The 17,494-nt window shown below is 37.7% G+C and overlaps 1 protein-coding gene across 4 annotated transcripts in view; it reads left to right on the forward strand.

Moving 5' to 3' along the window:
• The window catches only part of LOC145684331 (uncharacterized), an 88,449-nt gene that overhangs the window by 12,346 nt on the left and 58,609 nt on the right, over window positions 1-17,494 (forward strand). For 3 of the 4 annotated variants that reach the window (XM_081756529.1, XM_081756530.1, XM_081756532.1), the window contains exon 3: window positions 10,032-10,176. In XM_081756529.1, the coding sequence (XP_081612655.1) occupies window positions 10,032-10,176 (145 nt within the window). Of the gene's footprint in view, window positions 1-10,031; window positions 10,177-16,697; window positions 16,868-17,494 lie in introns of those variants that run through there. The other variant, XM_081756533.1, reaches the window with a different exon arrangement.

Here is a 17,494-nt window from a genome sequence, read left to right on the forward strand (position 1 = left end):
CAATTGGCTAAGGATAGAAGTCAGTGGAGAGCTTTTGTAAACGCGGCATTGAACCTCCGGGCTCCATAAGCCATAGAGTTATTTAGGGATCTAAAGGGGAGATGAAGAAATTCACCATGTTACTTGTAATTTTTTTTTAAAACTTATAATCTCATGTTTTAGGCACTTGTAATAAAAACTTGAAATTCGGTATACTTTGTAGCATGACTTTGATTTTCGGCATTTGTAAAAGTCATTCTAAATTATAAAGGTCAATTAGGCTAATGCACTAGCAACAAGGAAGAAAAACTTCAACTTTAAAACAATACGAAGGCATTGTACTCAATCAGAATGTAAATGCAAACGCATGAATATGTTATAACGTGAAAATGTTAAGAAACAACTGACATTGTAATTTCCTGTGTGTTTTCAAAGAACGCTTAGTAGAATCACGAGTTGTCAAAATTTCATCTAACACAGACATATTGAGCAAGACATCTGACAAACCATCTGATGCCAAAATAATAAAGAAAGGAACTGATTCAAAAATGAGAAAAACTATGAATTAAAGAAGTATTTAATTCATATAAAATATTAAGATTTGGAGGCTTCGTGATCAGTCAGTCAAGTCACCCACGTCAGTCAGGTCAGTCGGTTCAGTTGGTTTTGGTCAGTCAGTGGAGTTCAACCAGAGGTTCCGTCCGTCAGTCAAGATGTCATTCATAGACAGATTTGAATTCACCAATCAGCTAGAACAGTGATACCAAAGTGTTCCAGTTACAACGTGGACTTATAGACAGATCAGTCTTGCTCATTATGTAATGTTGTATGTATTGGCGAATCGTGTATTCTACTAGGACAATTTGACACATCTAAAACAATCAGTACCAATAAATACATAATAAACATTCCTCCTCATATTACATGTTTGCTCTTTAAGGTTGGTGTAAAGGGACAAGTTTTGCCAATAGATGTCACTACAGTCTTCGTATCTCTCTCATGTATTTTTTACCTTTCACGAAAATTTCCAAAATTCTCTTACAAATTTCTACCTAGAGACTTCAGACTTTTGGAGAAGAAACTTCATAACCTATCGAAGGCAACAATCCGTGCCGATTTCTTATTTTGAATTTTCTTTATTGTTGAAAGAGTTATATTGTTAAAGGTTTGGATAACCCTTTCAACAACAAGTCATTTCAACAATGAAGAAAGTGTTAAATAAAAAATCGGCACGGATTGTTGCCTTCAATAGGTTATGAAGTTCCTTTTCTAAAAATTCTGAAATCTGTAAGGTGAAATTTATAAGAGAAATCTTGAATTTTCGTGAAAGGTAAAAAAATACATGAGAGAGAGATACGAAGACTGTAGTGACATCTATCGGCAAAACTTGTCCCTTTAAACTAACCTTAATTAAATCACACACACAAAGAAATGCATAATAGGGTGCGTAGTGTTATCGCTCACAAAGGAGTGTGAGTGATCTCGCTTCTTCTTACTGGTATGAAAGTAAAAAACTAATACCAGAGAGGAAGGGGGGGGGGGGCAAAAACTTGTACGTTTTCTCTAAGATTATTTAACAACATCACTAAAAATAAAACTTTCCAACTTTAGAGTGGTTTTATGGGGACTTGAAAAATGTTTCCCATGTTATTCATATAGGACATCATCTACACCCCAAAATATTTAGACACTTTCGGCAGGATTAGAATGATGAAATTTAACATGATTGTAGCCTTCCGGGACTAACCCACAGGAAAATTGCCAAAAGTTAATCCGAAGCTGAGATGAAGAAATTCCCAAGTTATTTAAATGGTCCTTTTCTTGAGATACAAAAGCTTATCTTTCAGATAGTTGAAATAGGAAAAGGATCTTGAAATTCGGTAGAATTGTGGGCTTAAGAGTTGCGAGGCTGTAGTCCAAGCAAACATGTGGTCTGGGGGAAAAGCCCCCAGCTGGCAGCAAATATTAAGATCAAATGCACGAAATTCACTGTTGATGCAAAGTCTGATACATAAAGAGATGCGAGGCCGTAGGCTGAGCAAACGCGGGGGACTGAGGGCGGAGCCCCATCTAGCCGAAGGCAAGTGTATATATACTAGCTGAGCCTGCGCTCTCTACACAGCGCATCATTCGTATATGAGCATAAATCTCCTTCTCATTCCTCACAACACATGTACATATCCCTTTACAGACACAAGTGAAAGACGTCTTGATTTAAAAAAAAAGTGGCAAGGGGTATCATAAAGGGGAGATTTTTTCGATTTTTTTTCTCAATATCTCGCACCGTTTGCAAGATTTGGGCCTACTTCCGATTGGAGTTTCTAATTCATGTATGACCAGTGTTTTCTTTCTTCTTGCATGCAATATTATAATGTCAGTTATATATGATGTTCATTGGACAAAACACACAAAAAATAAATATTTATCTTACACTCAAGAAATGGTTATCCTTCCTTTTTCATTATTATTAGGCCATGAAACAAACGCCTGAGACATATGCAACCCCAATATACAACAATGTGGTGTTGGAATGTATAACGCATAGGATATGATTGTTTGTTTTTTTTAATTTCAACGCCTCCAGTATACCCTAAAATATGTAATAAAGAAATAATGGCCTTTTGTTAAATATTCAATTAGAACTGGACAATCTACGCAAAATTTCCAATCAATCAGTGAAAACGTCATCTTTCTAGAGCCTGTAGTTTCCGAGATCCCATTGTCGAGAGGATTGACCACAAACATATAAACGTCCTCAACATATAATTTAAAAGAACTCGGAAGATGGAAGCACAATTCGCATGTATTGATTTTAGAGAAGGCTTATTAAAATACAAAGGCTTTGAACAATAATTTTATATCATAAACTTTGTGAAAAAGATATAGTTAACTAATTTAGACTATTTAAAGTAATACTTTAAATGTTTGTCTCTGTTAAACGTGAAATCACACACAACCGTAAATGAAAGATTTGAAATCTGAAGTTATAGGTTGGAGCTCAGGCGCTTCTAATTGCTATTGTAGCATTTTAATATATATATATATATATATATGCTTTTACAAGTTATCTTATTTGTATGTGGGTGGGGGCGACTTAAAATCGCTAACAGTCTCTCACAGACCTAAAGTACTGTTGAAGAAAATACTACATTAGATCTAGTAAACAAAACAAGACAAAAAAAAGTACGTTTACAAAGCAGCATGTTAGTTTCTTCCAAAACTCATTATAATAACATAATTCATTTATACTAATGGAATATATGTATTTTACAATCTACAAACTTGAAAACCTGTGTAGTTCACTTTCGAAACTAGTTTACAGACTGTATGTGATCTTAGTGTCTAGCACTTCAAAATGTATAGTTTATTTTTCCTTAAGAGGATTGAGAGCAATTGCATAACTATCCAGTCAGATTTTTGAATGCTTGCATAAACGAAATGCGTTCGTTGCCTTTGAAACTAAGCAGAAGCAGACTAAAACAACTTCCAAAATAAGTAAAAGGATGCTTGATTACAAATAGTCACTTAGACTAATTTTGGTAAAGTATGGCATTTAGTATTACCGAAATTTTCAATGGGAACTGCTATCGTTCTCAGCGTCTTTTGTTAAGCATTTACAACAGACTCTTCATATCGAATTATTGTGGTGTAGAAGTATCTAAACATACTTGATATATTCAAGGTATGTAACGAAAGTACGTATCATTTACATATAACTACGATCCTATGCAATATTTGGTAAGACTTTCCGTCACTTTTCAACGTATCTCCGTCCACCTTAGCATATTGCCGCAGTCTGTGTGCCCATCGTTAAGAAGCATCTGCGAAGTAATTTTGGGATGTGTATTTGAGAAACTGGTATATAACAGTTCCAAGGGAAGTTCTGGATGAAAAATGTCTGACCTGCGAGGAGTTCTTGAGCTTGGGAAACAGTCAAAATTCACTGTGAGCAAGATTCTAGGGAATAGGGTGAGTGTGGGAGAAATTCGATGTGTTTGTGCTGAAAAAAAAGGACAATACCAGTTCTATGTGACAATGTATTGTCCTACTTCATGAGGAAGCCTGAACTTGCGAGTTGTGATCGAGTTTCTTGCAGTGCAAGAAGCAATCTCCAAAAGCAGCAATAGTACTGCCTATAGTTTACTCAAGGAACGTTCAGTACCTCATGTAAACAGATACACGTGGTAATTGTTTCACTTTATTGGTTAAAGAGCCTTGGAACATCCATGCGGCAAAAGAAAATAGTCCATTGTCAAATAAGCTGTTTTTCAATGTTTTTGTTGCTTGTAAGGCTCATTACCAGAAATTCAATTTCCTTACAGTTATATAACAGAAACAACACGGTGTCTAAGAACTAAATTGAATTAATGCAATAAAAGAGAATACACATGCGCAGAAAGTGTCTTTGGCCCACCTTACGCGCGAATCACGGTTTACAGTATGGCTGCGTGCGAGGAATGTGTAAAACACCTACAGGGTACAAGCACGTGCTTCTCGAAAGAAGCGCTGACCGATAGCCAATCATCCAATGACTGGTGGCGGAGTAATACCATTCTGTAATGTTTACATCAGGATCAGAAGGTTCGTTGAATGAACTTTACTGATCGTATGTACTTTCAGTACAGTCAGCTAGAATTACTCCCCACCCCCTTTTTTTAAGGAATATAATCTAGAGAAGTTTGAGGCAACCGTACGAAATATTTGTGTGGAGGTGAAGATTAATGTTTGCACTGTTTTTTCTATCATTTTGTTTTGGAATTGAACAGGGGTGTATACGTACTTCTCATCCATAGCGATCATGGAGTTATTGTCACTACTGTTTCTTGTCAGCAGGCTACTGGAAATTTGGCTTCTGGGATGTCTTCTTCACCTCATCCAACTGCCTAGGGACCCAATAAGAACTAAACTTTCTCAGCTTCAGTTAATGAGTGTGTATTCCACGCGCCTTGCCAGGATCCTGTTAAGTTTCAGATGTCGTTATTCACAGTTCGCAGTCTGTCCTCTATTACCAGGTTCACAACGCGGGCAGTAGAGTTGTACACAATTGTAGGATCCAATCCTTGGCATATCATCCGTTCATCCCTCTTTCCCATGAATTTCAGGCACCACTTTTGAACAGGTATTATTTTCAAGTGCATTGTCCTCACTCACATGCTTCTGCTGTCGATGAATATTCACAGCCTTTTCACCTTGTGTGGGCAAAAACTTTACAAAAACTGTTGCTCTTACACAGTAAGACCCATGATATCACACCAGTATTTAAAAGGACTCTCTTCAGCGATATGTATAAAACTGATTCAAAATTTGTAGTTTGGCGCGTTTGTACCCTAACATTTGAAGTTCAGTGCTGTAGTTTCACTACATAAAATGCTCTCACGCCTTTTGGACCTAGGCCTACATCGAAACCGCACACGCATCTAATAAAAGTTGAAACGCCTTTGCCCTGATACATCTCTACCAGAACAATTGATGCCATGTTATGTAATGAGTTTTCTGTATATGCTTTAAGAAAACACCAATGAGAAAGACGATAGTTTTCGTTGAAAATTTCGGTAATTCGAGATGCATCCGGAAAGTGTTTCGAAATTGCCCCAAGGAGGCATGATTATTTCACAAGGTATGAAATATACCGCTCCTACTGTTTTTCAAAATTATTAATTTTCCAAATAATTTCCCCATTAAAAATATTCAAAATGTCATTGTAACAATGACTGAATTCTCTTATCCGAAGCGCTGAATTGTTACACCATAAGAAGTTTGTAAGGGTGGAAGTTAAGGTCAATATGAAATATTGTGCATATAGTGTTCAGAAAATTCCAAGGACATGTTTTGTCGCAGATCAACAAGACCTTTGCAGAACAAAGTGAGACACATGCTCAATATGGTTTGGAGTTTGAACGGTACACGGTTTTCCTAAAAAGCTCTTCTTTACGGCTGAAGCTGTTTCTCTTAAATTTGCTAACGCCTAACACAATGATATTGCGGTTTGGAGCACTAATTCTGATTAATGTTGAATTGCTGGCGAAATGCACACAGAGTAACACTTGACTGACTCTTTTAATGTCTCTAAGAGGAATGTTCGATATTCTGCTGACCAATGCTTCACAGCGACTGAAACCGCATGGGGAGGTGGCTACAAAGTCACTGTCAAGGCAGGAAAAAACACGAGAAGGTTTCAAAAGGGTGCAACCCCAAAACAGAAACTTTTGCAACTTTCTGCGACGACTTACGAAAAATCCAAAAACTTTCTGCAAGCATTTTAGGTAATACCGTTGAAGCGCAAAAAGTTTTTTTACAGTTCTATTTTTCTAAACTTTTTTTTTTTTTTTTTTAGTAAACTATATGTGGGGCTTTCTTGATTGCTTACTTATTTAGTTATTACAGTGTAATAACTAAATAAGTAAGCAATCAAGAAAGCCCCACATATGTTTACTTAAAAAAAGTTTTTTTCCATCTTAAAACATGGTGACGAATCGTTTAAGTTACTTTGAATCCTTTTTACAACTTTGAATGTCACCTCTTCAGACATTAATTTGTCTCCAGAAATAGGTTTGGTGATGGTTGTATTGACTACCATGTTTCTGACTTAAAGCCATTTTCAAACATTTCCTCTTTCTCTTCTAGCTAGCAGATGGTCCATTTATTCTTAATGTAAACCAATATATCAGTTGTACCAATTTCTTCAAACGAAAAATCAGTGGCTGCAAAGCAGTTAGTTATACCCCCCTCCCCCCAGCTTTCACAAATCGTCCTGAGGTAGCCGTTTCTGAGTATCACAATCACGTTATAACCACGACGCAGCGGTACCAAGCAATGCTCAACGGCTCAACAAGCATCCGCTACCGGACAGCTGTCTGCTAGGGTCTCAACTCGGGTGCATGCACTGTAGCAAGCACTGGCGATTGTAGCGCTCGCATTTGCGATTGTTCGTATCGCTTCTTTTCCCTTGCACGCCTCTAAAGTTTATTGATATGTTATCATGTCAAACGTTTAATTCTTCTGAATCATGTTTTATTTTAGATAGTCTTTCTGTGGCAGTAATTTTCGTCTAGAGGTTAGCCAATCTTTCTGCAGCTCGTATTTTCTTTCTGCGACGTTGTCTCACCGTCGCTTGTTGTTCTGCTTTTTTTTTTGGGGGGGGGGGCGGTATGTTTCATAACTAATTGTTGTAAGCAAAACGTTTTGAGTCAGTTCAATTCTAAAATACAAGCTCATATATCAATGAGTCTGGTTACAATTACAATTTTAAAACTTAGATTTTCTGCCGGGCTCTTACAAAAGCGAATGAGAGTTTGTGTGTGGCCTGTGCTGAATCAAGTAAAATTATGCTTGACATAATTGTCAACCCAGGAATTTTGATATTCCATTGATAATTTTTAGTGTCGGAGTTCAGGAGAGTGGGTGGGCAGAAGTGACGTGTAAAAACAATGGAAAACTACGGTTGTGTGTGTTTCGGTCCATAGTTTTCGGGGTCACTGAGATGAATAGTGACACTTTTGATCCCGTTTAAATGGAAGATCAGCCCCAATCGGTCCCAAGGGTGAGGGTGGGAGTATACGGATTTTTGTCATCACACTTTCATTGAAATGTGTATCCTCAGAGGGCGGAAGGGGGAGTTCAAATACAGGGTGAGTCAAAATGATGTTCCCTATTTCAATTTTTTTTTCCTTTCTTTCTTAATAACACGTTTGTAAACAGAGATTACACACACTGATTGATCAACTTAAAAAGCTTTGTTCTAACATATTATTAATATTCAATATGCGATCCACGACACACACTAAGCTTATAATCAAGTACCTGCCAAACTCTTCCTAGTATGCCAGGGTCGATATCGGCCGCAGCTGCAGTGATACGCTCATGCAATTCTACCACAGTTGTAGCAAGTGGCGATACAAATACTTTAAATTTTCCACAGAAATGCACAACGGACTTAACTCGAATGAGAATCAAGTACACACAACGCTCTGTGGCCTGTGAGAAGCCATATTGCTCACTTTCGACTAAACTGCCTCCTGGTGGACGTCTACGTAACTACGCCTCTGTAATAGAAAGAGGAAAAAACAAACGTTTTGAGAGAAAAAAAATATATTGACAAAAGAAGCTCGTTACTGTTCGAATAATAAATTAACGAAGTTGGGAACATCATTTTGACTCACGTGGTACTTTCTTTAATCCTATTCTCCCCGTGCGTGCGAAGAAAGGGCCTTTCAATTAATACGTTTTCGTTTAGTCTGTGGATTTTAGTTATAATCTGACGTAGTGTCATATGAAAATATATAATTTTTATGTTGGGTTTCTAGGACTGTTAATCTGGTAAGAGGAAATCAAGCAAGCTCCTCATGTCAGTATTTTCATCGAACTTTTTCAGCGAACTTAAAAAGATCGTTACTGAATTCTCAATGTCTGTCTGTCTGTCTGTCTGTCTGTCTGTGTGTGTGTGTGTGTGTGTGTTTGTTTGTTTGTTTGTTTGTTTGTTTGCGATTTTTTTTTGTCCATTTTTGATCCCTCCATTCGATAGAGCATCAACAACTATCCAAAAAAAAGTGCTGAAATTTTTCGCGTCAGTCTTGCTGTTTCTGAGATATTTGCCAAAAAAGTTACGATTTCCGAAGATTTGAGGAGCCATACCTCATGAACCGTAAGTCATAGAGAGATGATATTGGTGTTGATCAATACCTCAGAGGATGGTGAACATTTTGATACCAAATAGTAACCATTGGTTATATCTGCATTTTCAGTATATACAGGGTGTTAATGAACTATACCGACAAACTGAGAGGTGATTTTTCACATCAAAATAAGAGAGAGAAAGTTCATATGGACCTACAGCGCAAAGTACATAGTTTCAGAGTTAGGGCTGTCCAAAATCGCGCAGAAGCCAAATATCAACAGGTCCTATTTTGAATTCCAGAAACTGTGGATGGCGTTCCTCAGCAGCGTAAAAGAAGCCACGGATACACAATCCAAAAGTGCATATTTCGTCAATTTTCAATAAGTACAGGGTATTCCCTACAGGGTGTAATTCTCATATATGCTCGCAATAGAGTTTTCAGATATACCCTGATTTCAAGGAGGGCCCAAAGTAGGTTGGAGGTAAGCCTTCACAATTATGGATATCCATTGCTTTGGAAGGAAGTCAGAAGTGTTAGGAACCGGCAGCTTTATGTCTTTTTGTGTTCGGAATAACGTGTGCGGCAGTGTATTTCGTCATGGTATATTCCACGTTTTCTTCACTTACAAGCGTGTAAGAAAACATTACAGAATGCGTTCTCCTGAATACGAGAAACCACACCTCTGACGATCCTTAACACTTCCGACATCATGCCAAAGGATTCCATGTTCACTGCTATCAAGGCTTATCATTTGCCTCCTTCGGACCAATCATAAAATCAGAGCAGATCTCAAAATTCGGTAGATGACATGTCTGGGAATTTCACCTTGTATGGAATACTCTGTACACTCATTGAACATTCATGAATTATGCATCTTTGAATTGCGTATACTTGACTTCCTTTACAGTGATACGGACCACCATCCACAGTTTCTAGAATTCGAAATAGGACCTCTTGAAATTTGGCTTTTTGCGATTTTGGACAGCCCTAGCTCTGAAACTATGCACTTTTCGCCATAGGTCCATATGAACTTTTTCTCTTATTTTGATGTAAGGAATCACCTCTTACAGTTTGTCGGTATAGTTCATTAACATCCTGTATATACGGTGATAAAAAGTGACAGTTCAATATAGCTAATTGAATAGATTCCCTAATACGCAAGTTCCAAATATGAAAGTGTATTATTATTATCTATTGAATTTAATCAAATAAATTTAGTGTACAATTTGATATAGATTTCTAAAAAAATTAATTGTTTTTAAGTTCGTTCTGGCCATGCTGTTCGAGAATTTTCGACTTAACTATTATTTTAAAAGTTACAAGGACTCTTCTAAGATAAATGATCCACTCGTCTTTTATTGAAACATTTCCTTTTCCTGAAATTGCTTTAGTAAGTTAGGATGGAAGTAATTAATGTATTATTTATTTATTTTTCAGTGTACATACATGGGAGGCCCAAACCCCGAAGAAAAAGTTTTCAGAAGAAGTTGGCTAGAATGTGTACGTGACCATCGCAAATCACGACGACCAAAATCTAGGTCAAGGTTCAGCGATGCTGATTCAGTGTGCTCAAAAGCGTCGCGTAAGTACACTTTTCCTGCTGAAGGAAAATCTTTATTATTATTATTATTATTATTATTATTATTATTATTATTATTATTATTATTATTATTATTGATGATGATTGTATTAATCATAAACACAGATGAGTAATTCAAATAGGTACTTGGCAAGATTCAAAAAGTTTTTAAAGTTTTCGGTTCGATTTCTTTACGCCGTATCGTGTAAACTTTCAAATATGTGATCTTGCAGCACAGTTTGAATGGTTAGTAAGCGCTTTTGATGCATGTGGTCCCGGGGCAGAAAATTGTCGTTATTGATTCGGCTCCGTGAGGCGATTAGGGATTGACTTGAGAAGTGACGAACTCAGTTTGGTAATCCAGAAATAACTGCGATTGAGGTTAATGTACCAAACGAAACTTTCTGATCAATCATCACTCATCCTCACTGAGATACTCGTCATGACGTTTTACGACTCGTCGCGAGATTTTAGTTTAATGTCCAACGTTTTTACTCTGAGGCTAAGGGAGACGGTGATTATGATAATGAACGAAATAGGTGAATGAAGGAAGTGGGAGGAAACGGGAAAATCAAAGCATATGGTGTTTGTCCACCACAAAGCAAACTTTACTTCAGCTGTAATCGAATGACGAAGTAGTTTAGACTATTCTTACTGATATCAACAAGTTCACTGTCTGTTTGTATACGTATAGTGTTGATTGAGAGTCTTTGGGGGTAAGAGCTTCCCCCCAATAGTTGTTAATGAAAGAGTTCTGTAATAGCAAGCTAATAAAGACAAAAGCTACAAGATAATTTAATGTTCAGGTAGGTGAATCAAAAGTCGACAATAATTTCAAAACTTTTCTTAAGGATGCAAGAGGGTCAGTGAAGTAAATCGATATGATTCATTACATCAAGGCAGTATACAAGGTCTATCCAAAAACTATTCGACCTAGTGATAATAAAAAGAAAAAAATAATTACTAACCTAATATATTTTTGTTCCCAGTCACCATGAAATAGCATCATACAGCTTCCGTACATCGAATTCTGGAAGCAGGAATCAGGTGTGGATCTCTCCCTTTGGAATTGCTCTCAGCTTAGCTGATGCTTTACCCACTATGTCCTCTCTAGTGCCAAAGCGTGTAACTTGTGAGTTTTCCTTTGATTCTCCGGAGGGTGGGTGGGGGGAACAAAAGTAGCAGACAGCCATGTCTGGAGATCTGAGATCCTGTCGAATGGCAGAAATGTTTCTTGTCAGAAAATTTTAGATCACTTCTGTGCAGTGGACTTGTATCTTATCGTTATGTACTTGCTAGTTGTGCGATGCCTACAGATATAGTCTTTTTCGACGAACTGTATCATGCTTGCCACGGGTACTATTAAGGTTCTAATTCGTAACTCTTTGCCCTGGTGCGTATTGGTGATTCATAGTTCACAGTAATTAAAGGAAACAGTTAACATCAATTTGATTTTGGTTATTACCATTCGTGTCCTAGAGGGGGGATCGAGGGGATGAATGTTTTCATTGGGAGAACTACTTGGTCTCCAGGTCATACCCATACACACAAATGTTATCACCGCTAATCACAGTAGTGTGAACCGCAGGATCATTGTTGATAGTCTCCAGCATATCCTGTCCAAATTGCAAGCGAAGCGTTTCTATTAGTGCGAAAGCAGCTTGTGCATATATTTTGCATCCACCCTGTGCATGCCGAGATCTGCTTGTTGCTTGTAACGGTGAAACTACAATCTGCTGTGATTAAAGCATTCACACTTTGAATAGCCTCCTTGTTACATCGTATGGATAGCTTCCCAGTGTTTCAATCTTGTCTATATAGGTTGTACCATTCTCTGATTTGTACAATTCCAATTGTATCGTCTCCAAATGCGTGCGGAATCGTCCTGATTGTTTCGACTTTATGTCACCAAACCTCTGACAAAACGTGATGATGTATCGTTGCAGGGCTCGTGGTCTGACCAAGGTTCCAGTTCTGAAAAGTAGGCGCCAATTGAACACTACTGGCGAGTAAAAGTTAGGAATACTAGGAAAAAAGAAAGAAAAAAGTCCATGACGATTTGGCGCCTGGGATTTTTCGATAGTTGACATCATTGCTCTATGTATACGTTGTGCTGTAAAAAGAACAGCACTTAACACAGTAACGACTACTATTTTTACTGTCACACCACTTTCTGGTCGTATGCGTGGTCGGCGCGAGAAACCCAGGCTCGATTCCAGGCAGGAGCTCATGTAGATCGGATTCCCCGTTAAGCTGTATGTCCATATCTTTTATAGCCACGAGGCTGTAAAAGGACGCAAAACTCAAATTCAACCAAGCCATTTGCCGGACAAGCACACGAAAAATGTACAGTGGTGCCATCCAGGATTATTACTTTATAATAATAATAAAAATAAGGCCGGATATGTATTGGATAGACCTTGTATGCTCTGCTTTAATACACTCCATATTCATCGTTCTTCACAAGGCGTACATTGTTTTGGAAATGTTGCCTCGCTTATTTGCGTTTTCTCTTTCTTTATAGTGTTGTTGGTTTACTTTAACAGTAAAAGGAAAAAAAAAAAATGCCAAAAAATTAATAGTATATCATGTAGTTAATATTCAAAATTCATGTCCAAAATTACGAGTGCGTATTTGTAATCCGGGTTCAGTAAATGTTCGGACTACAGTATAATCGAGATACGTTGATAATTAACTGTTGATTATACTAACAATTCAGTTCGGAGAAAGCTTAATGAAAGTGAAATTGGAGACTTCATTGACTGACTACTGTCTCGTCATTGCGTGATAAAGATGAAGAACATCGTATCGGCAATTAGGCGATGTACTCGTGATGACTGGGCATGCACAAAAGAATAGAGACTAAGGCTTTTCACTACCGTTTTCACCACTTATTTTGTATTTTGTGAACAAAGCATATCATAGATTTCAAAAGCAAGCTATTTAGTGTATACAAGTTGAAGGAGCTAATCAATACTACCAAATCGTTTCTTGTAACCCAGGTGGACGTAGTTTGAGTTAAAATTTGCCCGACACTTGAGTCTTTGCATTACAGAAACGAACATTGATAAGAGGGGCTACGAAAGTTGTGGTAGAGCGCTTTCTCTGGTGAACCCCCCTCCCCCATTTGTCCCCTGGTTCGATCCCAAGCATTTGAGTTTGTGGTAAACAGCATCGTGCCCGTAGATTTTCTCGGCGTTCTCTCGTTACCTCCCACATTCGCGTTCCACCTATTTAATAATTTTGATCACTCTCTCCTTGAGCCTCGGAGCATTATCGTAGGATGCTGAACTTAAAATCGACATAGTTTCTGCTCTCTTCTGTAGTTTTGAGAGGATTAAAAACTGACTTACGTACAAAGTGGCCACTTTATCTATATATTGCATGATAACTCCGTAAATTTCATCCGATTTTAATGAAATTTGGAGTATGTGTTTCTCCAGGCTTAGGGAATAAGAATGTTAAATGGGCTAAATTTACCTCTAAGTTGGGAGTTTGTGCATATACATATATAAGTAAGCAACTTTCATTATAACTTTTGTAATAATTATTCTCACACCTTAAATATAATTATTTACTGTTATACGATATAATCCATATCTGCTCAGCTAGTATTTTCGTAATAATTACTCGATTTTACCCAGGCTGATATACAGGATGTTTCAAAACAACACCGACAACGTTTGGGAGGTGAGTCCTGACACCAAGATAAGACAAAAAGTATAGACCAACCTGGGTGCACAAATGCTTCGTTTTGAAGTTATAGGCTGCCGTAAACATAAAAATAAATAAATAAATAATAAAAAATAAAAAATAAAAATAAAAAAAATCCATAGCTCCAAAACTATGGGACCTACCGTAGTCGGGTCAAGACTTCACTGTGGAACTAATGTGCCTTACCCAAAAATATATGTTTCAGAATTCCGCAACAATGTTTATATAGGGGGTTTGGCTACGGGCCTATAATTTGTAGTAACTCACCAATTACCTCTATAAAAATTGTTGCGGAAGTACCACAGGGTTCTGAAAGAGATATTTGGATAGGGCATATACTAACTCCTAAGTGAAGTCTTGACCCGACTACGGTAGGCCTCATAGTTTTGAAGCTATGGACTTTTAAAGTTCCTTTTTTTTTTCATGTTTACGACAGCCTATAACTCCAAAAGGAAGCATTTGTGCACCCAGGTTGTTCTATACATTTTGTCTTGTCTTGGTGTGAGGAATCAACTCCCAAACGTTGTCGGTGTTGTTTTGAAACACACTGTATAATGAGAAAAAATGCCGTTCTTGTTAAGCTTACCTGTAACATCTTTTAGAATCAGTCAATATATTTTCTGTGACCACTTTCTGTTCGGTTTATCCTTATTCAGGTGTTGCCAGATGAGAAATCACGCCTTTTTCTCTTTTTACTGATTTATTTATCACACCAGGTAAGGAGTTAGTTGCCTTAATAGCGTTTCCTTATTAAATTACCTGATATCCAGTACTGTTAAAATAAAAAAAAAAAAATAAAAATGAGTGGAAAGGGCAGTGAAGGGCCTTACTGTCTGAGCAGAACACAAAAATTGCATCACTTTGGATATTTTTTTTCTTTCTTTCTTAAGAGGTACTTGAGTAAAAGTACCCACTGTTATTTTGGACATGAGAATTATTTTAACTAATATCATTTGTATTTTATTTACAGTAGTAAGCGAAATTATTACATGTTCCTGCTCATCATACTTTTTTATTTCAGTGCCGTTTTCTGCTTGAAAATCCCACTGTTGAATGGTGCTGTTAAAAGTTCGAATGTTCTAAATACATTTTTCAGATATTCGTTATTTCGAATATTAGAATGTATGTATTATAATTATTTCAGTGATAATTTAGGAACACAGTGTATTTCTTTCTAATAGTGAAACTGTACCTCTTCAGCAAGTTTTCTTTTTCTAGTTAACGCGTAGCACTGTATAATGTTTTCATTGTGAAAGGATTCCTGGAGCTTTCTGTCAAAGTGATTAGTACGCTCGCCTTTGGTGTACTTCATCCCTGGTTCAGTTCAGTTTTCAATTGGATGAAACTTCACTCCCCATATAAATTGCAGCTAGCTGAGAGGGAGCAGGATGTCTCAGTGGTAGAGCGCTCATTTTTGGTGCGAGGGCAGATATGTCCAACCAAACTCTCGAGCTCAATAAATGAGCTTGATCCCATGTGAACTCACCCCTAGTGCGAGGGCAGAGATGTCCAACCAAACTCTCGAGCTCAATAAATAAGCTTGATCCCATGTGAACTCAACTCTGGTGCGAGGGCAGAGATGTTCAACCAAACTCTCGAGCTCAATAAATAAGCGTGATCCCATGTGAACTCACCTCTGGTGCGAGGGCAGAGATGTCCAACCAAACTCTGGAGCTCAATAAATGAGCTTGATCCCATGTGAACTCACCTCTGGTGCGAGGGCAGAGATGTCCAACCAAACTCTCGAGCTCAATAAATAAGCTTGATCCCATGTGAACTCAACTCTGGTGCGAGGGCAGAGATGTTCAACCAAACTCTCGAGCTCAATAAATAAGCGTGATCCCATGTGAACTCACCTCTGGTGCGAGGGCAGAGATGTCCAACCAAACTCTCGAGCTCAATAAATAAGCTTGATCCCATGTGAACTCAACTCTGGTGCGAGGGCAGAGATGTTCAACCAAACTCTCGAGCTCAATAAATAAGCGTGATCCCATGTGAACTCACCTCTGGTGCGAGGGCAGAGATGTCCAACCAAACTCTCGAGCTCAATAAATGAGCTTGATCCCATGTGAACTCACCTCTGGTGCGAGGGCAGAGATGTGCAACCAAACTCTGGAGCTCAATAAACGAGCGTGATTTCATGTGACCTCACCACTGATATGATACTTGGTGTCTTTGGAAGGGAAGTTATCGAGAGAAATTTGCGAAGGGTAAGATTATTGTAAGATTGTTTAAGAGAGTTGAATAGTAACACTGATTTCCTTTCAAAGACACCGCTGCTACGCGCTGCATACCGTTGGAAAAGCCATTCCAAATGCACTATGTCTCACTGCTGTAGAATAATTAGAGTGTGAGCAATAAGCTGCATAAGGTGAAACAAAAGTGGTTCTCAACCTTTAGCTCTCAAACTGTTGAGAATAGGACCCATGTTCATATGAACTTACTTTTGCTTACAATCATCCATACTGTTCATGCCACTTCCTTTTGGAATATCCTATATATCAGTGGGCTAAAAATAAATTAAGATAGTGTAGATACAGCGAAGTTAAAATGTTTAATATTACAAGAAAAACAGTAAATACTGTTAGAAAGGAAACACTGACGAAAAAGTTCCTAAATTATTGGAACAAAAGAGACGAACCATTACATTCGAATACTTTTGACAGCCCTACTACTGAGTGTCGATTTCGCAGGTTCGCTTAACACATGTGACGAATGTAAACAGGTATTAAAATCACAATTTACACCTTTACTTACGATTCCTTTGCAGAAGGGTCTGGATTCCAAAGCAGAAGAAGAACTAGATAGACCCTGTTCCGTATCACCGGCAAGGTAGTGACATAGCGTTGACGGTGACTGTGACAGACTGGAATTTGAGCAGCGTGTTAAAAAAAATATGTATATATAAATAAAGAGTATTTCCGACAACAACGGATCGAAGGACTAATCACGACTTTACGAGGAGGACGCATCAAAGGAGGTAAATTCTACAAAAAGCGTGAAAAACAAAAAAACACACTAACTGTGGAATCGAAAAAATCTACTCAGAAAAAGCAATCACATGCATCATACATGTTGTTTTATTTGTAATCAAAGAAGCATTCACTGACATGGACTAACCACAACGGATAAGAACAGATACTACCCAATAAGTTGGAAAACGAACCACTTAAAATCTGAAGAAGAGAAGAATGATAACCTTAAGTAAACCTGATATGGATATGTTGAGCAATTTATTAAAAATAAGATCTTGGCGCAGGGAAAGGAAATGTAACGATTTCAGAAACTCGGATCGATTCCCGGTGGGATCACGAGGTCGGATCCCACTATGCACAATGTGAGACTCTTGGTTGGTTGATTTTGTTTAGGGCAAAGTCAAGTAGAATCTTAAAAATGTAAGGTAATTAATTGTTTAATATACTGGAATCGAAGAAACACTGGACATATTCAACTTAAGAAATAGAAGAAAATAAAGAAGTCTGTTGCAAAAATATCTAGAACAAGAACCGAGTAGGAAAATGAACCTGTAAAATTAAGAATTACTGTTCTAGTCATAAGTATTGTAACTCGTTTTGGTAGGGTCAAACATGAAGAAAAGTTTCCTTGA

The sequence above is a fragment of the Thermobia domestica genome, chromosome 4 (assembly GCF_964235325.1).
Source record: "Thermobia domestica chromosome 4, izTheDome1.hap1.1, whole genome shotgun sequence".
Taxonomy (NCBI): domain Eukaryota; kingdom Metazoa; phylum Arthropoda; class Insecta; order Zygentoma; family Lepismatidae; genus Thermobia; species Thermobia domestica.